This window comes from Seriola lalandi, unplaced genomic scaffold (genome assembly GCF_002814215.2).
Source record: "Seriola lalandi dorsalis isolate HSWRI2012SDOR001 ecotype SW California unplaced genomic scaffold, Sedor1 jcf7180002054470, whole genome shotgun sequence".
NCBI lineage: Eukaryota > Metazoa > Chordata > Actinopteri > Carangiformes > Carangidae > Seriola > Seriola lalandi.
This window is the reverse complement of record NW_019525023.1, coordinates 203,437-227,719: the sequence shown is the minus strand read 5'-3', so window position 1 is coordinate 227,719 and position 24,283 is coordinate 203,437. Positions and strand designations below refer to the sequence as shown.

Here is a 24,283-nt window from a genome sequence, read left to right as displayed (position 1 = left end):
TACCATGACGTTAGTACCGTTTATATTCATAAAGCTGCTGTTTTTGTTTTTTGTTTTTTTACAACTGCAGAACACATTCAGCAAGTGTGACATTTTCTCTAAGCCCACAGCTACAGGATGTCTAGAACCAACACCAGGAAAATGTTTTGAGCCTTGTGACTGGCTCATCCAAATAATTTAAGAACCGAAAATATAGCAAAGATAAGATGAAATTTAGGAGAAACGGTTTTGAAACAGATTAGCAAACATTTGAATTGTTGGAAAATCAGCTTATATTTTCTTAAAATGAGCAACACAGGGAAGAATTCGTGTTGTTTCTCCAATGGTGCTTCACACATGAGCACAGAGGGAGCACATTATTAGATTTTGCTCAGAACTGAAAACTAATCTCCTTCCTTGACCCTTTGCCTGACTTTTCACCAAATTTCATTGACTTCTGTTGGGTATTTACCCTCCTAACTAACGCACAGGTACAAGGCCAAAAAACAGAACCTCTTCAGCTGAGGTAATGAACTACACGAACTAAATCCAGATATCTTAATCATACATAACCGTAACGCTCATTTGATTTATTAAACTGACTTCGAAGTAACATCTGAATTTGGTGATTTCTATCCAAGAACATGATTTTCAGTTTTTCAGCTCAGTGAAGCAACCGGAGCCGTTGTTGATGAGAGATGATTAAATAAGCTGATGAACAGCAGCTCTCAGAGCCAAGGGATAGTTATGACCCATGGCTGTTATCATTAACCACTGAACATGAGTGCATGAGTAAATGGCTGCAATGTATTCAACAAAACACTATAGTATGTCTTGTTAATGAACGTTTTAAGATTAAAAAAATGAAAAACTGTGAGTTTCACTTTCAGCCTGTCTTTGTGCAGCAGATTTGGGGCTGAGCTGCTTGTATCTGTCACACAGAATAGGGAGTCCCATTTGGAGATGGTGACACTGTAAATGTGACATTCCTTCATGCAACATTAACCTCAGAGTGAATTGCATGCACAATTGGTTATTAAACACTTCTGAAACACTCTGTTGGAGGCAATAGCTGTCCATTAACTAGTCAAGGCAATATATAATATGATGGGAAAAGGGTAGTTGGAAGGTCATCAAACATCTAGACTGATGTGTTGATGTAAAGCGCGCAGCTATGGATACAGGTTACAATGTAAAGACGATGGAGACTGCTTACAGCTAAACGTGCTACATGATCTTATATAAATGCTGTGTGTGTGTATCCGTGTCTTAATAGGAGGAATTTGCTTTAGGAAGTGTTGAAATATTCCTCTCCTTTGCCAGTGAGTGAGACCTACTTTGCAGACACTGACTGCACCCAGATTGATGTTATGTAGAGATGGGCACATTCTTCCTGTTTAGAGGATTAGGGTTTAAAGATTTTATTTTTTATTTTTTCAGTTTGAATGTGTGAAAGATTTTGCTTTTAAAAACTCTTATATCGCTCTCACATTAACTAATGGGCACCCACATGTGATACACGGTAATCTATTGAAGGATTCTCCCTTTAAGTCATCTGTATTTGTACAAACACATGTATCAGTTGCACCATCTGTCTGTGCTTTATTTACAACAATAGATATTGACATGGGTATCTATCAGTGACATGCAGACGGGCTTTTGGTGGGGCAGATAAATGTGATATAGATCAGTTTGGTAGGGTGGGTCTCTGTCAATGATTCAGTCAATTAGCATACTGCATAGCAGGTAGATTGCACAGGGAGGAATCAATACCCCCATTAATCTGCTGAAGAAAAGGTGTCTTTACCTAATAAAACGTACACGCGCATAAATGTGTGTTACAAGGTGTGTGTGTGTGTATGTTACTGCAGCTTTGTGATTTCAGTGATTATTGCTTGTTTCCCAAGTTTTGCTAAATTTTCTTTTCTTTTTTTTTTTACATTGTGATATCAATTTTGCCTGCAGGATTCAAGGGGAAAGATTGCTCCGTGGATATTGACCTTTGCTCATTTGGAATCTGCAGTGAACACACTTTAATGTGCACTGAGACCAAGGATGGGCATAATGTGACTTGCACATGTGAAAGAGGTGAGCAAGATTATATATATTATTTATTGTATAATATACATATTATATTTATCATGCAGGTACATTAACAAGTGGAAAATAAGCACATGGCAAGAGTGAGAATCTGCATTTGTATAAATCTACATCTCATGCTTGCGCGAAGTGAGATTTACTGTTCAGGAAATATTTAGCTGTAAATCAACCTTTTTTTTCTTATGAGCTACTTCCTAAAAAAAGAAGAAAAGTTCTGTACTGTTTTTATAACTTTACGTTTAATTTAACTTTAACATTATGATTATTTTGACAGTTCCTGCAAAAGAAGAAAAAAAACATGTTTTTGTGTCAGTCAAGGTCAAGTCTCTCTGATTCCCCTCCATGAGGATGACAGTGTTATCACAGCAGTAGCTGCCAGCAGTGACAGGGACAACACAGGAGTAAGTGGAAGAGGCTTGACCTGTTAGATACTCCGAGGCTCGCCAGGGGTAACGAGGCTTTGGAGTCTTGCAAGTCGAGGCTTTATGTGCAGTAAGTGACAGAGCGCCACTATGATACTGTGTACAGATACACAGGAACTCATGTAGCTTATTCCTGGATGCAGTTAGGATACTTGAAATACAGACGTTTTACCTGTCAAACCAGTCAAAATTCAGTCGACTCTACTCCACACAAGCTCTTGCTATCTGTTTTCAAGTGACTGGCTGTTACATAGAAGTTCATGTAACCCAATCAATAACCATAACTTCATTACTCCTGTTGCACTCGCGCTCGCCAGATGTCAAAGTGAAGGATTGTGAGTGATTTCTTATGTAAATGAAAGCAACCTGCGGCGAGCTGCTCCCCGCAGATCACTTCTCAAGGGCAAACTGCGAGGTGCTGTCTTGTCTAGATGTTTCAGGTCGGCAGTCTTGGCATCCATATTATCTAATGCTTGCCAACCTAATGTGCTGCAAAACATGTTACTCACACCCTCCCTCGCCTTACTGTATATCCCACGCTGTCAACTTTTTGACCTAGTATTTAGTACTTACACTAAATCATATCCTTGAACTGAGGATGCTTGGATGAACTCGGCATGGTGGATTTTTGATGTATGATTTGAGTCATATGTATCAAATACAGTTCGGGCTCGTTATGAAAGTTGCTGGGGAAATTCCTCCTAGATTTCTAAGTGATTAAACTTTCTTGAAGAGCAGGTTTTGCAAGGTGATAATTGTGTTTTTACAACCCCCAAAACAATTTTTGACAGCAGTATCTTTTTGTTTTACATTAGCATTTATTTCAAAGGAGCAGCTTTGCAGTGCAAGACTTATTTTTGCCATAAATTTATTTGAGCTCCAGAAGCTGTTGTTTCATCAAAAGCCCCTTCTTGGCATGAGAGAGTTTTTTTGTCATCTAGCAGGTTTTCGCAATGCAGCAGTTGTTTTTGTTTTTGTTGTTTTTCTCGTTTTTTTTTTTTTTTTTTTTTTTTTTTTTTTTTGTATAACGCCACAGTTTTATTCTGGAGGAAACCTGCTTATTCTGCAGTAAGACGGCTTCCACGACTTCTTTTTATATTCATTCTCCACGCATCTAATTGTGAAGAGCATCTCGGCACCCATACGCTCTGCTCAGTCCTTGGCTGACTGTGTGAAACGTTCACTATTGTACACACATAACAAATGTGTGTGGTAGTTAAGGGTGAGGTTAACCTACATACAGCCTGAGTAGCAGCAGCAATAATGTGGCTTAAGCACCGACAGGTTTCTTTTTCTTTAATGGCTTGTGTGTGTGTGTGTGTGTGTGTGTGTGTGTGTGTGTGTGTGTGTGTGTGTGTGTGTGTGTGTGTGTGTGTGTGTGTGTGTATGGTGTGGGAGCGTTTACACATGTGCACTGATGCATGTTATTTGTTTCATGTGGTTCCCGTTGTGTATAGATTGACTTTGATCTTAAAAATCACTGGATTTGGCTTCTTTAATGTAATAAATCAGAAGGGCAATGACTGGCTCTTATTAAACATGATTAAATGATCCAGTGAGCTGAGTCTGCATGTGCCCAGCAAGCTCTTTGAATCAATACAAGCTTTGAAAAGCAGCTTTTGTTTGTGAAAACAAAGTCATGCTGATCCTAATTGGCTGAGGAATGAAACCGGGCAAAAAGATTCCAATAATAGTTTTGTTTTTTTTGTTGTTTTTTTTTAAAATGTGCTGCAGGGTTTGGAGGATCGTTTTGTGAAGTAAATCTCAATGACTGCGAGTCAAAGCCATGCCAGAACGGTGGTGTTTGTGTGGACGGCGTTGACCAATATCAGTGCTTCTGCTCAGAGGGTAAGTTGCAGTGCAATTACTGTAGATCCCGCAGTAGTTGAGAGGATAAGATGTGGTTAATTCAGATCTTTGATTCTCTTGTTTTTAAAAAAAAAAGAAAGACTTTTCCACTGCAGCTACAGCTTATATCAACAAGCGAGTACCTTCTTCTTTTTGGTGCTGATATTCAACAACCATATGAGAAAAAAGCCATCTTATAACGTCTTATAAACAACATATTAATGCAGCTACAACTATTCAATATTCGATACCGTAATGACATAACACATACAGATTTCACTTGCAGTAACTAGGTATATAAATCCCATGTACACTTTGTATAAACTTAACCACATCCCCCACTGCAGTTAATTGAGCATGAGTATCAATATGTACAGTAAAAATGATCAATCTACTTTGTCTCAGGGCCTGTTTTCTAATTATGAGTTTGTTCCCTTTATCCAGTCTTCCAAGCAGCCCCAAGCCCAGATTTACAATCAACAACAAGGCCATCGTTTTTATTCTTTGAAATCCAAAAAGAATATCTTGGCTCTCAGATCTTTTTAATAATCAGCTGTGTTTTTAATCATTTCGACAATTACAAGAGAAATTCCATCTTCCTCAGACCAATTTCTTCAATATTATCCACTCAAGAACTCATTCCCCAGACTCCTCGTCCCTGAAAAAAAAAAAAAAAAAAAAAAAAACTTCTTTATATGTTCAGATAATCAAAAAACATCACATGCAATGTTATTAAATTGTTCCTTCCAAATGAAGAGATCGTTTCTTGCACATTACATTCAGTACGGACTATTTATTATCAGTGGACTCAGTCTGGTCGAATTTCTTCTTTCCTGAACAAAAAAAAGTAGATAACTACTTTGATATAACCATATGTCCTCGATAAGATGACAGCAAAAAGTTTATCTTAATATGTGTCTGGACATGGGCTGTAGACGGTTGAAAGTCAACAGAATTTTGTTTGGACCACACACACGATAGGCGTCGTTATTGCTGAATTGCAGGAACTAATCAGTTGCTGTGGTATTTGCTCGGAATACAAAAGCTCAACAGCAACTCTCAACAAAAGTTGACCCCATGATGTTGATTGCTTCGTTTATTCGTGATTATTTTCAATTACATATTTTTCTCCTGTTTCCTGTGCTGCGGTTCCATACCTGTAAGGTGAACAGATATTTTTGCGTTTTAAAATCCTCTAATCTCATAAAATCATTCCATCAGAAATCGTCACTTGCATCATTAGGGTACGGAGGAATACATCTCAGCTGTTTTTTTTTGTTTTTTTTTTCCCCCAATCATTTCTTGGTCCAGTTGACATCTTACCTGTTAGACATACCTCTGATTAAACCTTGATTGCGGGTGAAGCCTGTTATGCATTTTTAATGAAGTCAGGATAATTGTCAAATTTTATGACATGGAGAGAAGTGGAAATTGGTTCCATGGTCAGTTTGAGAAATGATGAGAATTTGACCTGCACCGATGGTGCTGATAGCCAAGCATTAGTCATGGGCCTCCTGTAGCTGCAGTGTGTGACAGTGCTAATGATAGTCATTTTGTAGCGTGACCATGCGGTGGAATATATTTATGGGGAACTAAAATGTCAGAAATTGTCAGCACTCGCTTTTACTTCATGAATTTAACCTTTTATGTTTGAAATATCAAATGTGCTGATACAACTAGAAATTAATCAGCAAGAAAGGATATTAATCATCCAGACACACAATACGAACGTGGAAAAAATATCATCTATTTTCTCGAATGCAGACTCGGGTGCATTCTTCTCTTCACGGCATGCACTTGTTTATTTGCAGTAAAAGAAAAAAAAAAGTCAAGTAAAATTTCACGACAGCAAAACGTTGCTTTTGGGTGTAATTTGATCCTAATTAGTATCTTCTCAAGTCTGGTGTTTACTGACATTCACACTCTGATGAGATTTACTCTCTTTTTTTCTTTTTTTTTATTCATACCAGGGTTTGGGGGGTTGAACTGTGAAATCAACTATGATGAATGTGTCCATGGATATTGCGCCAATAATTCCACATGTATTGACCTGGTTGCAGACTATGAGTGCATCTGTCCTCTGGGCTTTGCTGGTGAGTTATCTCTGTCATCATTTTCATAGTTTAGGCTTTAATGAACATAGTGCAGATTGATGACTCTTCAGCACTGATAACCATCAAAGTGTTCCCATTGTCTAATGTTAGAGCTCATTCACCAATTTCAGAGTGACTGCAGCTGACTGACTATGAAGATAGCTGTCTTTCTGCTCGTGTAGAAGCTGAATGCAGGCCGAAGTATTTATCCAAAGATGATATATTGGTTAAAAAATCTAATAAAATGCTGTGTATCTTTTATTAAATCCATCAGAGGGGCATATATGATTCAAGTTGGCAAAATGCCAAGGTCTGTATTGCTAATACATGTTCATTAAGTCTCCATTTTTATATTTTAATGTGGTGCGAATGGAACCTTTATGTACCCTCATCAGTTCTAATTCATGTTTTTTTGTTCTGTGACACTATAAGCAGATTACAAAACTAGACAAAAGAAATGGTATGTGCCTTTGGCGCTGTGAAGAAACTGTGATAGACACTGAAAATAAAAAAGACTCAGGAGTTATAACGTACTGTCACTCCTACTGGCTCCATTACCGAGCACAAGCATAACACATCATGCTAGTTCATCACATTAATGGCTGTTGCTCTCTGCAGTCAAACTCATTTGCATGATAGGTAATTGAGATGTGTCATTATGTTGGTGATGTGATGGGTTTTTTTCTTTCTTAGTTTATGTTAATCTCAATTAACACAAACAGGCTCAATTAACATTCTTGATTTACCTCTCAGGTAAGAATTGCTCTATATTTGTCTCTGCGTGTGCATCAGATGTTGACTTCTGCAAGAATGGAGGAACCTGCTCCCGCAGCTTTACTGGAGAGATATACTGTATTTGCCATCCAGGTATATTGAACCATCATGTTTATGCAGTAGATTTGTAATTAATTTGATAAGCTCAGTTTTTGTTTTGAATCAAGTTTGGCGCTTTATCAATTACTCCAGTGATTCCATCTCAAAATGTAGACGTGCAATAGACAAAGTAGTACCAATCTTATGTTGTCATTATAACCACAGTGTGTCATGTGCTTGGTTTATTCTAGATCATTCCCGCTTGTGAATTCAGCCCCCTGATGCATGTGAAAACATTAATGTTTGTCATTTCTGTTGTATCACCAAATCAGCTTTTACCTCTAAGTGAATACCATTAGAAAGCTCATGTACAAATCCACAAATTAGTTACAATTGGTGGAAAAATCCACACATTGCAGTTTTTTTTTTTTTCCTGTAAGTTGTGTACTGATGCTGAAATCCCTCCTTGGTTTTAGCGCTTTATGCTCTGGCTGGATAAAATATGTAAATCAGCCGGGAGGAAAAACACTGGCAATGACAGCATTAAGTGAAATCACAATCCATGATGTCTGCCAGACGTGGGAAGGCAGGAGGATACTGTACACAGCACAGCACATCAATCACTTCTTTGATCCCACCTCTTACAGGATACCATGGCAAAGACTGCTCCTCATCTGTGAACCAATGTGTGTCGAATCCTTGCGACCCTGAGGGGACTCTCCTCTGTGAAGAGCTGGCAAATACTTATAGATGTGTGTGTCAACATGGCTACACTGGGCCACACTGCAAAACACCTATAAACCACTGTGTCGATGGCCTGTGTCAACACAGTTCAGTGTGTGTGGATCTATCAAGAGGGTTCAAGTGTGATTGTTTACCAGGTAGGTTCACCATCCAGCGGGGGCTTGTTTCCAATGAAGGCAATTCCTCAAATGAATCATGTACGTAGCAGACATTCTCCCAGTTTGATGCTTTCACTTGTTCAGCTTCCTTCTCTGTGGGAGTCTAATCTCTTTGGCCTTAAGCAACAACACGTAACAGCCATATGAAATGTGTAAGTCAGTACTTCAGTTTGTGAGCCGACTTCAAAGCAGTGATAATGCTTGGAATGTCTGTTTGCTCACTTAGGATCCAGGAGTCCTCTGTTGGCATGTCATCAAAGAAATGATTTATTATCAAAGAAATATACTGTTGTTACGCAGCGTTTTACTCCGACTATATGACAGGAAGTACTTGATCTAATATTTGAGAGGTAATAATTAGATTGCATCAGTAAATAAGGAAATTAACTGTAGTAACTGTACATTTAATTACAGTAAGTCACAGGTTATTACTATATACTTGGTGTGCAGGTTATTACCTGCCTTAATGTACCTTTTTTGTAGTTTGCTATAAAAAAAATTGAGAAAATCATTTAATTTATTACAGTATTTCATGGTATAAATAGCTCACATTTTGTATTCATAATTACCTACCAAGTTCCTGTGAAGTTCCAAGTGAACAGCATGTAAGACATTAAGTGTTGGCTGGCTGTCATGGCTAATATAAAATGTGGCATAACCCTAGAAGGTAAATAAATGTTGAAATGAACAGAGAAAAGACCAATTATAATAAAAAAGTCTCCAATTTCAGTAACTGAGTTGAGAATTGAAAAAAATGTGTAATTTTACTGAAGACGAACATAAACTCAATTACAATTACAATTAAAATAAGTGTCATTTGCAGCTTTGTAATATATTTGGGTTTTATGTTTAAGTAATCCTGAATGCAATCCTAACTTGCAGTTTGCATTCAGGATTTCTTGTACATGTATTGTCTTCTTGAAGCCTAGCAAACACGTTGTGCACATTTCCTTTCCCTCCAAAATGGGCAAAATCTATTTTTTTTTAATGCTTTTAATACATTGTTCACCTCCATGTTTGCTAGCTAGCAGCCTTCTTCTTCTCTGCCTTTGTGGGTATACTGCTCTGCTATGCTTGTTTGTACATCACCGCTATCACCTGCTCAACAGTGAGAAAATGTCAGCAGAAACACGTATCGGGTCGCCCTCGTGCTCGTGTGTGCGTTATGTTTTGTCAAGTTTTAAAAGCAACAATCCAATTTTGGTCATTAATTAATAATACAGTAATTGTACATTTTATCATTTACTTGAGAGTTAGAAGGAAAGACCAGAGATCTTCACCAGGCAGAGGTATAAACAGGTAGCTGTTCTCTCTCCGCAGGTTTCACAGGCCAGTTTTGTGAGATAAACATTGACGATTGTGAAGAACGGCCGTGTGGAGTCCTGAGTATTTGTAAAGACACTGTAAATGGCTACAGCTGCTTCTGTGCGCCTGGATTTATTGGTAAGTGAAACCTATTTGATGTTGTTCTTTGTCAGTTAAAGTGACATTTTATTCATAGAGGCAATATGTCACAATGTTGTGCGCCTTTAATACTTTCTCAGGAAGTAACTGTGAGATTGAAGTGAATGAATGTCTCAGCCAGCCCTGCCGGAATGGAGGCTCCTGCGTTGATGAGCTCAACTCATTCAGCTGCCAGTGTCCTCCTGGAGTCGCAGGTATTTTATATGCACCTTACCGCGGCTGTGTTTGTTTGCACAGCATTGCTCAAACAGACTGCTGTATGATGAATGATGAGTGGTCGGCAAGTTCAGTCCAACTCTTCATACCCAATGTCCTCTAAGTGGCAGGTCTGAAATTTCGAACAAAAAACAGATTTTGCTGTTGCTGCTACCTGATGCGCAGGCGGACTGAGCATACAAATAATCTAAGAAACATGAAAATGAATCCATATATTTAGAGAAAATATACACATTAATACAGGATATATCAGTAGTTTTCTTGTAATGTAGTCTCATAAAACCAGATTTTTAGATGCAAAACTTAATATCTGACCAAATAAGACACTTAACTGTAGCTCTGTAGGTGCCTCTTACCTCAGGTGATCTGCATGCATGTTTGAATAACTAACTGGGGTCAAATAATACTTTTAAAGGTCACATTGAGAGCCATTTTCAAAAAATAGCATGAATTAATTTGAAAACTTATAATGTAATATAAATTATACTTTTTCAGTCTTTCATCCAGAAATTGCACATTCGGTTATCATAACAACAGTGGTGGTAATTAAAATGCAATATTTCCATGTGTCATTTCATTTCGTAAATTAATAGTCTTGCTGCCACAAATACATTTTTCTTAGAGAGATAATTCCACCACAATGCCAACAAGATATATGGATGCGCTTTTGAGTGTGTTGAATTCTGCTCCCTCTGAGCAGCCTGAACTATCAGGGTGTAATCATGTGCTCATGCAGGCTTTTAATCCTTAAGGTCATATGATATTCATATAAAGCATCTGACCATCCATCTGTTATAAATGTATCTCCCTGTGCTCCATGAATGTTCAGCCAAGCTGTGTTCAGCTATTACTGGCTTGAAAAGCGTCTTCCAGAGTCTGCTTGGTGTTCATCATTTTCTATTTCCATGCCAATCAACTGCTGCATGTAAAATATGGTATAAAGCAAACAAATGTGATGTGGAACTCTGTGGAAATATATAGGGAGAGTTGAACCTTTAAAAATGTACCTACTCGTACATTTATTAAACCCTGATGAGTTTGAGTTGGAACATGGCTCTGGTCAGATTTCAGGAAAAGCAAAGGGTAAGCGCTCTTTCCTCTTAAATGAACTGTGGAAATCACATTAAAGTACATTTACCTTTTCATGCTTGGGGCAGCATCTAACTAGTTTCACTCACTGTACCTAATGTTTTATAGTCATAGCTCTTGTTCTACTAATCTGAACAATAAAAACCACAGGTGGTACTGTAAATGTGTTGGAGGAATGGAAAGATATGCTGGACTCTGGCTGTCTGTTTTAGCATCTATGGGAATAATCAGTTTTTGATCACATTCTATTCATCCTTAATTCTCATCAATAATGGACATCTTTTATTAAGGAAAAGTTACGGAGGACTCACAGAAATATTTTTTACGTGAAGAGGAAACGACTGTGTCTGCTCAAAGTATGTGGCAGGTGATGTTTTTAATTGTGAAGGCATGTTAGATTAAACATGGATGTTGTTCGTCTTCTATAAATACTGTAAATCATTACCACAAAGTGATAAGCGTAGGCATTCAGTTGATCTTAGGCATGACATTTTGGTCATTAGTTTTTCCTTTTTCATGATCAAAAGGGGATGAGTAAAACTTTTTTCATATTCTGAGACAGGTAATTTTATTTTTGTCATGCGCAATAAAAAATGAAACTTTTTCTTTTTTTTATTCACTCATCCCTTTTTGATCATGAAAAAGAAAAACACCTTATATTTCAATTAAATTTTATTAATGAAAATCAAATAACCTCATTTAAAGCTTGTTTCTGAAAAAAAAAAAAATCGACCATAAGATGGATGCCCAGCAATCAAGTAGCAGAAATAGTTTTAAAAAAAAAAAAAACCCCATCATAAATCATAAGTGAAACAGTAAAATGTTTGCATATGTTTTCTGACCTTTTATTTTTGTGACATCTCATCAATGATCAACAATAGTGATTTGTTTGTTATTTCTTTTATGAAATGTATGAAGCGAGGTACATGAGGTTTATATTTTCGAGACTATTTTCTGATGTTTGGTGCAATTTTGGAAAGATTTTGCCAATTTTACTTTTGGTTGATCTTAGTTGTTCTAATGTGTATAGTGTAAATGTAAACTTTATATGTACTTTATATGTAGGGCAGGGTTTATCCCTGAGGGAGCTTGAATATTGCCACCATATTTCTTGGCAATTAAGAGGCACATAAAAGTGTGGATTACAAATAAAGGTCAGGGGATCACAAAGGCAGAATAAGTAACCCTCAGGGGACCGTGAATGTCCAGTCCAGCTGTTTAATCTTAACATCTTGTGTGCAAATTTGCCTTACTTGCCAAAACAAAACCAAAACAGACTGACCAACCAACTGAACAGTCAAATTATTTCATTAATTCTTTTTCCTATTACGGGAGAAGAGATAATATAGTGTAGAGGAAGTCGTCCTAAGAGGACCTTAACTCACGCTAAACTTCAGACCACAGTCAAGCCACATGGGAGGCGATTAGGTTATAAAACAAGCTCTATCCTTCATTGTGTGAGAGGAGCAGCACAAACAGTACACTGTAATTATATGGAACGTTGCTATAATTCAAAGACCTCTTCTCACTTTGGCATTTCACACTGTTGCAGCCTCCTCCAAAGCTTTACAGAGACTGCAAATGTGTGAAATAGTCCAAAAAAAATTCTATCTTGCAGATTAGTTTCTATACAGCTCATCTGCTTTGTAGTTTCAGAGAAAACAAATAAGGAGGGCGACACAAAAAGAATAATCTATATTCTATATCACACTATTTAGAAATAAATACATATCAACCACATAGAGTATTCTGTTTGGACAGAAAAATGACAGTGTCATTATCTTGCTTTTCCAGAGGAACAGTGCAGTTGTGTTGCTGTTAAAACTTTGACATCTGGACTTAAAGCCCCTGTTTATTGAATATTCAAAACAAAATATCAGTGTCAAATTAATTTTGCCTGTGTTGCAAAATGCGCATGTGAAATATCTGTTTGACTTAATTTTTGTGACAACTGTCTAAAACACTGGAGCCAACGGATTCAGGGTGTCACCAGTGATCACATTTCACATTCTACATGAAAGGGCTTGAAGTCAAATGCAACATATATTTTGCTAAGTTGAGTGAAAATTGAAAACTGAGCATGAGTCATAAATGTTACAAATTAAAGCTAAAGTATGACACTTTTTTTGAGCATTTGTGACCACTGACTCTTTTTATTGTCATGTCTTTAAAGGGGATTATTGTGAAGTCAGCACAGATGAGTGCACGTCCTCTCCCTGTCTGCACAATGCCACATGTGTTGACCTTGCTCATGGCTATGGATGTGTCTGTGCGCCCGGCTTTACAGGTTTGTATGAATGAAACGTACACTACATATGTAGCTTACAATGAATATAAAGCCCATGTGGGTGACATCTCTCACATATTGGAATGTTTGGAAATATTCAGGACCTAGTTTTGTATTGCATTCCAATGCAATTCTATCCATGTGCATTTGTAATACCAATAATGATAATAATAATGAGCCAGCACTTCTCAAGAGGTTTAACAAATAATGAACTTATGAGTGTGAGGATTATTTAGTAGTGCTTTTAGCTAAAGCCTAACATGCATGCTAGCACGCTCCTAATCTTAACCTGTGATTTGTATGATATTTACCATGGTCACCATTTTAGATTAGTGTTTTAGCATGCTAGCAGAAGCCCAGTAAGATAATTAACCACACCACAGTATCTACTGTATGCAGCTGCTCATGTGTGATTTTTATTTTGTGACAAAAAATGGAAATCAACTGACTCTTTGTCACCAATTAAAACAACACATTCAGATGATTACATTTTTATTAAAATGTAGGTATTGCCAGTAACAACAGGTACATTTTGAAGTAAAATCAGTAGCCATCAGCATCTCCTTGAAATAGTGTGGAGACGGCAGAGCGGTTTAATACTTTCACGCATTTTGAAGTCTTGCAGAATAATTATTCTCCCACATGTGGTGCTGTGATGCCAGCTATTTCAAGTACAAAGATGAATAATGACTCTAAGTTAAAACAAAGATAATGCATTTCCACCCATAAAAGTCAAACATAGTAACAGATTTGAACTGTTTCCTAATAGACGCTAATAATTCCCACAGAGCTTGGTTCACAGTGCATTACAAACAGTATTGCTGACTGCAGTGCTGAAGCTTATGATCACAAAGGAGCTGGTTTCCCAACTCCCGTTTATATATGAAAGGTTGTGGTTGCTCTACAGTGATGTGAACAAGCCTGTAGTGTGGACAACAGCACAAGGTGGCATCTGTAAGACAGAAAAGCTTTGCTTCTATCCTGATTTACAGCACAGCACCACCTTACAGCACCTACAGGACACATTGATTAGTTTTTAACTGCCAAACATACAAGTCAGTGACCTTTCGATATAACATATTTATCAATCTGTGTTCTTTTCTGTCAAAGGTACAAAGTGTGAACTTGACATTGATGAGTGTGCTTCATCTCCCTGCAAGAATGGAGCCACTTGCATTGACCAGCCTGGTAATTACTTCTGCCTATGTGTGGCTCCATTTAAAGGTAATGAGCACTGAGGGAATGGGGACAAAAAGCAAAGTTAATTAACTTCACATACTATTATTTTCACCTGTCTGAACTCACTTCACATGTCTGAACAAAATGAGTACATCTTCATTTGCTACCTGTAGTTAAATAAAGAAAACTTGAGTAATAAGTGAGATGTAAATTGTGGTAGGTGCTTCTGCCACACAATTGACAACTTCCATCGTTTAGTCAGGGGATAGAGCTATTGTCACTGTACGGCGCTATTAGTGCATATCAATGGAGAAAAAAAAAGGGGATTTCACGAACAGTGAAAAAGATTCACACTCACTTTTATTTTTGAAATTTAACAATAGAGGAGCAGTTGGTTAAAAGCTAAGATTTAATGTATGATCACTATTTTCAGCCAAAACATGGATCTACTTTTTATAATGATCATTGGTAGTTAATCAGAGTTAAAATGCAAAATTTTTATCACTTGCCACAAATGTGTCTATTTAATTTACTATGTGTGTGCGTGTGTATATATATCTATATATATAATTCTTGTAAAAATAAATTGGTAGGTTATAGAATAGGAATTTGTCACTTGATTGTATTAAATTTGTATATAATTAATTTATATTTAGGATGATGCTGGTACTGTTCTACCTGCACCTGCATAAACATATAATTAAAGGTAAAACTTTTTTAATTATATTTGTAAATAACCAAATTATTATTTATAATAATAGTATATTATCTATATCTGTAGTATATAGTTTCATATAAGAGTTGAAACTCAAACTGCGTTGTAATAAAAAATATTACAATAAAAGCAATGACAAATAGAAGGACAATGGCATTAGACAACAAAAAGACAGTAGATGATAAAATATGATAATAAAAATCAAAACAGAAACTTGTAGGAATAGTATGATATGTAAAAATTGATTAAAACTTAATTAAATAAACAGGTTTGTTGTGATATTAGCACAGCTTGTTAATGTCGCATATAGCTAAATATTGCAATTCACAACAAAACACGAGCTGTTTGTCATTAGGAGAGATCTACTGTTAACTGTGCATGTCGGAGTAGAGACTCTACCACAAAGTCTAAGGAATTATCTGCAGATAAAATCCTAGTAGTGGGATTTCACGAGAGTACAAAGGGCTCCATCATTAATAAATGCGACAAAAAAAACAAAAAACATTTGTCCAGCCAGACTCTTCCTAGACACATTCGTCCTAACAAACCGAGCACCCAGTCGAGATGGACCTTGGTCACAACCCAAGGACCACTCTGCAGACAGATCTAATGAGCTCATTGGCTGTGAGATCTTTCTGGAAGGACAACAGTCAGGGTAGCACTTCACAAATGTAAGCTTTACAACAGCATGTCTGGGAGGAAATGGCTCTAGAAAAAGGCGCATGGAATTTACAAAAAGGTATTTCAAAGGCATACTGACAGCGCAAGGAGGAAGATTCAGAGCTCCGACGAAAATAAAAATGGAAGTCTTCAGCTGTAATTCAAAGGGCTGTAGAAAGTACAGCAGATATGAGGCACAGTCAATTACCCATGAAGGACTATTTCCACTGTAAGGCCGCTTCATGATCTGGTAGCTTTACATTGTCAAAGATGGAGGACTGTAAATAAACCAAATACAAGTAAGCTCAGAGAGCGAAATCTATGTCCATGACAAATTCTGTTTTATTTTTCTAATATTAAAGCAAGTATGTAAATTATATGCATGAATATATGCATAGTAACCATATATTTTTGGCCATACAGTAAAAAAAATAACTTAACAGCCGCAAAAAAAAAAAAAAAATAAATAAATAATAAAAATAAAATAAATAAATCCTGCTCGGCTCAAATCACTTTGTAGATGAGGATTGCCACTGCTGTGTAAAAATCTACATCTTACAGAAGCAGGAGCATTGGTTTGTGCCAGTTTGTTTTTAGAGCCAATCAGCACCTCATCCATCTTCCTCGTTAAATCTCACACATTTGAGAGGCAAAGTGTCTGACCCAAATATGAATTTCTGGTCTCCTTTAATTTAATACACAAGCTTGCTACCACTCTCCAAATTGGTAAATGTATATTGTTGCTCAGTATATCCAAATGTGGCCACAAAAGAAGGGACTTGGCAGTGGAGACTTTGCTGCATTACAGTCCTGGAGTTGGTGAGAGCTCCACAAGCGGCTTCAACAGCTTTAGAGTGGGCTGTTGATTCTCAGTGAGATTGGCAGGTCAGGCAACCCATTCACACACACACTATGGAGAGTCATTTGCTTCGGTGTTTATATCAAAATGTACCATCATGGAGCTTGAATATCCACCGTCCTTCTTATACAATGACCAGTAAGTATTTGGAAAGTGCCGTGTGCTTGACAATAATATTGTTGCCACCTCTTTACCAAGGAGAGGAGCTATTGCCCGTTCATGGTGTAGCTCCACTGTCATTGAAAGACTGTATACTTACTGTATGACTGGAAAAGTGTCATTGTAAAAGTACCACATTTTAATATTTCCACCAAATTTCTGTGTAGTAAGCTGACTTAACTTACTAAACTTTCTGAACTTGTCAGATTCTTAAGTAACTCCGGCTGCAACAACCTGCTGGCTCAGCCAAAAGCCATAATGTGCCAGACATGCAGAACCCACTTGGATCTAACAAGTCCTCTAAAAATAATAATCAGCTTATTTCACTTTCCTCTGATAATTTTTGCAGTAAGATTGTCCTGTTTATTTTTTCTCGCCTTTTTTCTTCATGTGACTGTTTCACAGAAATTATCAGAGGTAGGACACATAACCATGTTTGCCTGTTCTGCAACATTCACCATTTTCTGTTCACTCATTTAATGTGTATCGCCTGTTCGAATTGACGGTCTGCACTTGCTTTTTTAAGGTGGTGTGTTTTTATGCATGCTTTCTTTCTTTCTTTCTTTCTTTCTTTCTTTCTTTCTTGCATTCTTTCTTTCCTTCCCTCTGTTTGTATTTTATAATTTTCTTATTTGTGCTCGAGAGGAGTGATCGTCTTTAACAGATGTTTGCTTCATGCGTGACCTGAACATAATGATGTCTGGGATTTTAATTTGTCTGTACAGTTTTAGCAGTTTGCGAAAACAAAGCTGACACAAAAATCTAAACAGCTCAAATGGTAATTTTCAGCAAGCGCATTAGTAATGAAACTGACTGTTAGACAGCCACAGGTGTGCTTTTAAATTAGCACAGAACACGGCTGCCAATCAGAACTAAAGACAGAGACTATTCATTTGGAAATTGTTTTGTCACAAGCACAAAATGATATTGTTATATTTTAGATATTGTAATAACATCAGACATTTCATTTCTAATGTTGAGCCACTGAAATGCATGAAATAAAAACAGCAGTTATTAGTTTTGACTGTCCAAAAATGCATCCAAAACTGTTTGACTGTGTTTGTGTGATATGACAGTATTTTAAATTCAGCAAATTTAGAAAAGTGACTGGATCAGCTTCTACTTGAACACTCGTCAGACTTTCTGTGTGGCTGTTTGTCCCTCTGTTCAATGAGTAAGCTTAACGTAGCGTGTCATTTACCACAAAGACGGGTTCAAGGAAATGTGCAATATGGGTTTAATCTTTAATATACCCAGGTCTACAGTCCCATTGTATTTCTACACAGATTCTCGTCTGCTGTACGGTCTTCTTATGTGTGTTTTTTTGCTTCACTCCAGGTCATAATTGTGAGTTCTTACCCTGCGAGGCCAGTAATCCCTGTGAGAACGGTGCAGTGTGTGTGGAGGAGTTGGATCAGGACCATTTCCCTTTAGGTTTCCGCTGTCACTGTCGCCGGGGCTTCACTGGCCCCCGCTGTGAAATCAATGTGGATGAGTGCAGCTCTAGCCCCTGTCTTCACGGCTTCTGCTATGATGGTATGAAACAACCTATCATGCCAACATGCTTAATAGCACACACTCAATATGGAAGCAAAGCTCCATACACACTCACACACATGCAGTGAATATGTCAAATTTCGTCTTGCTCACTTACAGTCTGACAGGCAGTTTTCAATTGGGTCACCGTTGCAGCTGATAAGGGTGTTATGAGAGTGGAGTTATTTCATCTGATGTGAGGATCTAGGACATTACCTGCTGCAGCAGGCTTGATTAGTTTCTTAACACAACTGTAAAATGGAATCAATTAAGCATCAGTGTTGTGTTGTAATTTGAATAATGGATGATAAATGACAAAATTAATATAATCAAAGCTCAAGGCAGAATATTGTTTCTTTTCTTTTTTTTTTCCTGTGGCTATCCGATAAGATTTCACCTCTATGTGTTCCATCTTTGGCATGACTTATTAAAAACCTCGTTGATCAAAATATTAGTCTCAAATTCGAGGATTCTCTATCACCAGTTGGTCGGTGATTGTAATTTATTTAACTTAACTATTTTTTACATTTAATATAAAGGAGAAAAACTGGAAACTGCACAAATTAAAGTGATACTGTCAAAACAAATACATGTGGAAACTGTGCACCAGTTGCACAGAGTCAAAGTAGATTATTCAGTGGAAAAATATTTGTCCTGCAGTGTTAACTTTCAGCCTTCACAGCATTTGTGAAATCCTGCCAATGTTGTTTCATCCGGCTTATGCCGGAACAAAACAGTGATGGCAGTGGATCACTATGTAAGAGTATCCTATCCTTCACTGTGCTACAGTAGACCTCGGCCAGCTGTCTTGACTAATCTTGAGTGCAGCCAGTTCGCCCTAGGTTAGTGAGGCAGGCCTCTAGGACCTATTGGCCGGTGCTCAGCAGCAGCCAGCCAGCCACCAGGGAGAGCACTGCATAGCCACAGTGGCTGAGATGAGTAATGCTGCTGCCACCCAGGACCTAAAGCATTTAATGAGAGTAATAGCAGCTACACGCACCAAGACAGAGTGACAGCATAGATTACGTGGTAAATCTTTGGGATAATGAAGAATCCTGGGACCCTGACTGGGGAAGTAATAAATTCACTCCTGTAAGAACTGCAATTACCTCTGTCACTGGCTGCCTGTACACCAGTGTTGTGTTGGAGAAACAGAGTGATGCATCCCTCTTTAACATCATTAATAATTAAAGAGAGGAAGGAATGCATTATTAGACGTGGGAGATTCTTACTTCTAATGGAAAAAATTGGCACATTTGTAACATCTGAATAAGGAATGGCCCCGAAATGGGCTCTCTCCTCTGCTGCACTGCTTTTTTTTCTCTCCCCCCCCGGCTCAGTGTGTTGCAAGTGTGTTGAGAGTGTGGAAACAAATGACAGACGGCGGACGAGAAAAGTGGTGGGAGAGAAGAGGACTCAATAGCCATTGCAGACAGGTTCATTTAAAGATGGTTAGTGTGTCAGACTCTGTCAGACTGATGGGAGGGAGGTGGTACCGGTCACGTAGATTTAGCAAGAGCAGCTTTGGCTGACACACCGGAAGACTTTTATTTTAATTGCATTATTCCTTAAAAAAAAAATGTAAATCGCAGCGGGTGATTATGCTTTATTTACCTGTGTAGGGGTGTAGCACCTACTGATAGCTGAGCGAATTCATTTATGATGCAAGGTGCTGTAACTGTCCCACTGCTCTTCTTTCAGTTGTAGATGGCTTTTACTGCCTTTGCAGTCCGGGTTATGCCGGGCTGAGATGTGAGCAAGACATCGATGACTGCGTGAACAGTTTGTGCAGTCCCAATTCTGTTTGTAAGGACCTCCATCTGGTGAGTGGACATTTTTGTTTTGGCAGTATAACAGAGTGATATAATGGCCTCTGAAAGGCTTGAAAATGGTCCAGTGCCCTGTAAATCGCTACATTTGGTAACTCATTGAAGCACCCTCGAGTTTTTATAAAATATTGACAGACCTCAATCACATATGGTGCTGCCTATTACGTTTGATGACTGACATGCAGATAGCGTTTAAAAGCATTTCTGTTGTAGTAAAATAAAGACAACCGTGCAATAACATGAATAGTGGTGGATCATTAAAAAGAATAAAATAAAGCCTATATTGCTCTGGGAGGACAGGTGGACGACAATCAGGTGTATATATTGTAGGCAGGTCTTATTGAGGAAGCTTCAGGTGTCTGGGTGAACTAAGATAAGTAGTAAAATGACTAATGTCTAGACCTCATTATTGTGTCTCCTAATTGACAAATTGTGCCAACACCTTGTGGGCTGGGCTTCTAATGAGCCAAAATGACCAAAAGAGTAGCAAAGAATACTTAGAAACAAAAACACAGGAATCTGCAGTGGGCATGTTAAATATGAGATGCATGATCATCAGTGTCCAACTTTTGAACGGAATATTTTTTTTTGCAACTAGAACACAGGGAAAAAGGTTTAAATGGTTCACAGATACACGTAGTTACATAAAATATGAAGAAAGCATCCTAGTTGGTGCTTCTTTATTCACTCAGCCATTCAGTGACTTCACATTCTGTCAGCCGCTCTACTTAACAACACAGCATGTTTCCCATTGCTGGTATCAAGGTCTGCCATTCCTGGCTATGTAAAGCATGTGTACGCACAGATAGGAAATTATGAACGCCTATCAATGCCAAATGTCAAGTGTAAAAAAACGGCTGTCCGCATAGGACAGGGTATGTCTTGTTTCTGAAAGATTCACTACATTTACAGCACAGCTTCTCAGCCACAGCTTACATAGTCATAGCTAAGATAATGTAACTTGGTTCGAGTTGAATTTCAGTTGTTGGATGTTTTGGATAAACAGGATGAGGCCTGCATTGCCTTTTGGCTGCAGTGTCAGTTGATTCTCTGTAAGTGCTTGCTGAAACAATAAATGAAAACTGAGTTTGTGAAATTCAGGCTGTAAGTTTTACATCAAAGATCAAGTGATTTTCTTCTCAGCACATTATGTGCGTGCTGGTCCTTCTGCATTGATGCCTGCTTACACAGATACCCACACTTTCGTATAAAAGATAATTTTATCAGATCATTTCGATTTCCTTTTTTTTTTAAGGAGCAGCTCTACTTCTGTACTTATTCAAGTGTTTTTTTAAGCCAATAACATTGATCTGTTGCAGCTGCAAAAAGGCCTTGGGAGCTGCATGCTGCTCATGCACAAACTGTGCAATGAGTACCAGGGGCCTTTTTCCAACAGCTGCTTATTTGCTAACAGATTGTAGCAGTGAAACAGATGTGTCATAGATAAAGTCTTTGGGTTTGTTTCCTGTTTTTTTTAATTATTTATTTTATTTATTATTCCGACAAAGACAAATAACTTATAGTCCTCACCTAATGTTCGGGTTTAAAATAAGTCTGTGCTCTGGAAAATTAGTGCATAATGTATGTAAGAAAGATGAGAACTGTTTAATGAAAACAAAGTTTCAGTTGGGAGACCTGTAGGGGCCAAAATGGTGACAAGAAAAACAGAGACATTTATTTTTACATGTATTTCAGAACCTTTACTATTTACAGTATTTATTCTGTAAGTAGTTTTTAAACTAATTTCTATACAGTTTCAATATCGCACTTCTACCTCTCAAAATGGATTTTCAGAGCTGGGCGTTAAGCTTTCAGCTTGTGTCAGACCTTCCTCCATAGCAACCACTCAATTATGATCAGTATTTTATCTAATAAGTCAACCTTTTTGTCAAAAATAATAAGTCAGAATATGGATCGCATATACACAAATATGTAATACATATAAACAACGCATTGACGTGTTGAAGTCAACATGTTGTAAAAAAATCTTGTTTTTTCTCCCTCTCCTCACACTTATGAAACAAAATGTACTGGCATGGACACTATTTTAACAAACACTAACTTTGCTCTTTCAGTGGAGATTTTGCGGTATTCAGAAGCACTACCAGAAGCAAACTGGTATCCTCTGTTGTGGTTATAAAGAAACATTGATTTTAGGAAAGTGCTACTGTAGCAATTTCAGGATGTCTGAAGGACAAATGCTCCTTTTTCTTCCCTGTATTATGAAATGGTCTACAAGGAATTCCATGACAAGGTTTCAAAATTGTCCCAGCACAGAATCTTGGTTATAACATTTCACTGTCATTCTCTTGGATAAACTAAAGCTCCAAATCCAAAGACAAAAGGACATACTGCATAAGAAAGAAATGGGCTATGATATGAGGGATGTAATGAAATTCAAACCAATATTTTTCTAGCCACACTGTTCTCTGTTTAGCCGTTTTTTTCTCAACTCATCATTAAAATAGGGACAGTTTTTGGAAACCCCTTCACATAGTCTTGTTTACAGTGCAGCTATTCCTCTCTCTGAACACTGTGTCCCACAGAGCTTTAGCTTATTTTGGAGAATTGCGGTCCCTGAAGGTGACTTAGCAGCAAAAATGAGATTATGTTCTATTGCCAGGGGTAAGGAATTGGAGTCTCCTGGAGGTATCTAATTTATCACGAGATGACGGCATTTTCTCTCCACAACCATAGGCCCCACAGTGTACAAATTATATCAGACAAAGTTTAACGGCTCCCCTCCAGTGTATGAAATACAGATTAGCATGCATTCAAGCAGCAGCACCCAGGACCTTTTAGACGGGATGTTGGCAATGAGGAATCCCGAAAAACCCTTGACCATACGACAACCTTCATCCTGCGTGCAAAGAGGAATTTAAATTAAACCAGTACAAACAAACCATTCATCTCCCGTGTCGTGATTAATTATCATAATGTAGATTGCAATGATAAAAAAAAGGAAGAGTGATCCATACACTGTTTTGAATGGAGGAAAGAAAAAATGGGAAGATTAGCAAGGGCAGGAGCTATATAGAGTCTATATATGTGTGTGTATGTGTGTGTATGTATGTATATATATATATATAAAGCAGTTCCTTAATGTACAGTAGAAACAACATATTCATTGGCTGTAGAGAGAAATCCTGACAAATCTTAATCGAACATATTTTTACATGTTTGCTTGCCCATGAAAATTCCTTTCCAGACATAATATGCAGCGGTAATATTGCATGCTTGATAAGAAAGGTATGTACGGTATATACCTTGAATGGCGTGGAAAAAACAGGCTTGCGTTTTATCCAGAGGGTGGGTGGTAGGAGGAATACATCTGCATAGCAGTAATGTGAAAATTTAAGACAAGCATGACTCTGCCACAGTTTAAACAGATTTCCACAGGAAAGATCTTTTTTTGTGAGTGGGAGGTTTTATTCTGCAACATTTAAAAAAAAAAAAAAAAAGAAAATTGGGATGAATTTAATCAAGTATATTAAGCATTGCTATGTTTGTTTTCTTAAATGTAACAGGTATAAATAAGTAAACAAATAAGTGGCAGAATGCCCTCTGACAGCTTTGTATCAACATAATTAACAGCGTCCATATGTATATAGAGTTTTATTCTACCGGTGTGTTTTGCTATGATAAATACTGGACTCTTAACCACTTTAAAATACTCTACCAAGACAGTGCAGATTTAAGGTGTCCCTCTATTTCACTGTTAATCTCATAGTGCTACCCTTTTTTTTTTTTTGTATTGCAGAGTTATGAGTGTGTGTGTCATCCTGGCTGGGAGGGGGAGTACTGCCAACAAGAAATTGATGAATGTTTATCACAGCCCTGCAAAAACAACGCCACCTGCACAGACCTTCTCAACAGCTACAAGTAGGTGCGCGAGCTGGCTCGAGGGCGCCGTACTCACGAGGTGCATCAGCCACTTAATAAATGCAGAAAAAGAAGCTGTTCAGTGATAGCAATATGTCCTTCCACTGGCAGCGGAGATAATGAATTGCAGATGGCAGGTAAAACAAATGAGTCAATCAATGCCTCACAGCATGAAAAGGTTTCAGGGGATCTGTGACTCATTGGAGGAAAAAGCCGGTGTATCTGCTTCAGCTAATGCCCCTGCCACCCCC

General features: G+C 37.8%; 1 protein-coding gene across 1 annotated transcript in view; it reads left to right on the top strand.

The window, feature by feature from the left end:
* Positions 1-24,283, top strand: part of eys (EGF-like photoreceptor maintenance factor) — a 145,484-nt gene that overhangs the window by 26,473 nt on the left and 94,728 nt on the right. The window contains exons 13-24 of the mRNA XM_087175489.1: positions 1,945-2,067; positions 4,236-4,349; positions 6,320-6,442; positions 7,196-7,309; positions 7,903-8,136; positions 9,478-9,600; positions 9,702-9,815; positions 13,100-13,213; positions 14,324-14,437; positions 18,124-18,321; positions 20,023-20,144; positions 23,911-24,032. Coding sequence (XP_087031615.1) covers positions 1,945-2,067; positions 4,236-4,349; positions 6,320-6,442; positions 7,196-7,309; positions 7,903-8,136; positions 9,478-9,600; positions 9,702-9,815; positions 13,100-13,213; positions 14,324-14,437; positions 18,124-18,321; positions 20,023-20,144; positions 23,911-24,032 — 1,615 coding nt within the window. The remainder of the gene's footprint in view (positions 1-1,944; positions 2,068-4,235; positions 4,350-6,319; positions 6,443-7,195; positions 7,310-7,902; positions 8,137-9,477; positions 9,601-9,701; positions 9,816-13,099; positions 13,214-14,323; positions 14,438-18,123; positions 18,322-20,022; positions 20,145-23,910; positions 24,033-24,283) is intronic.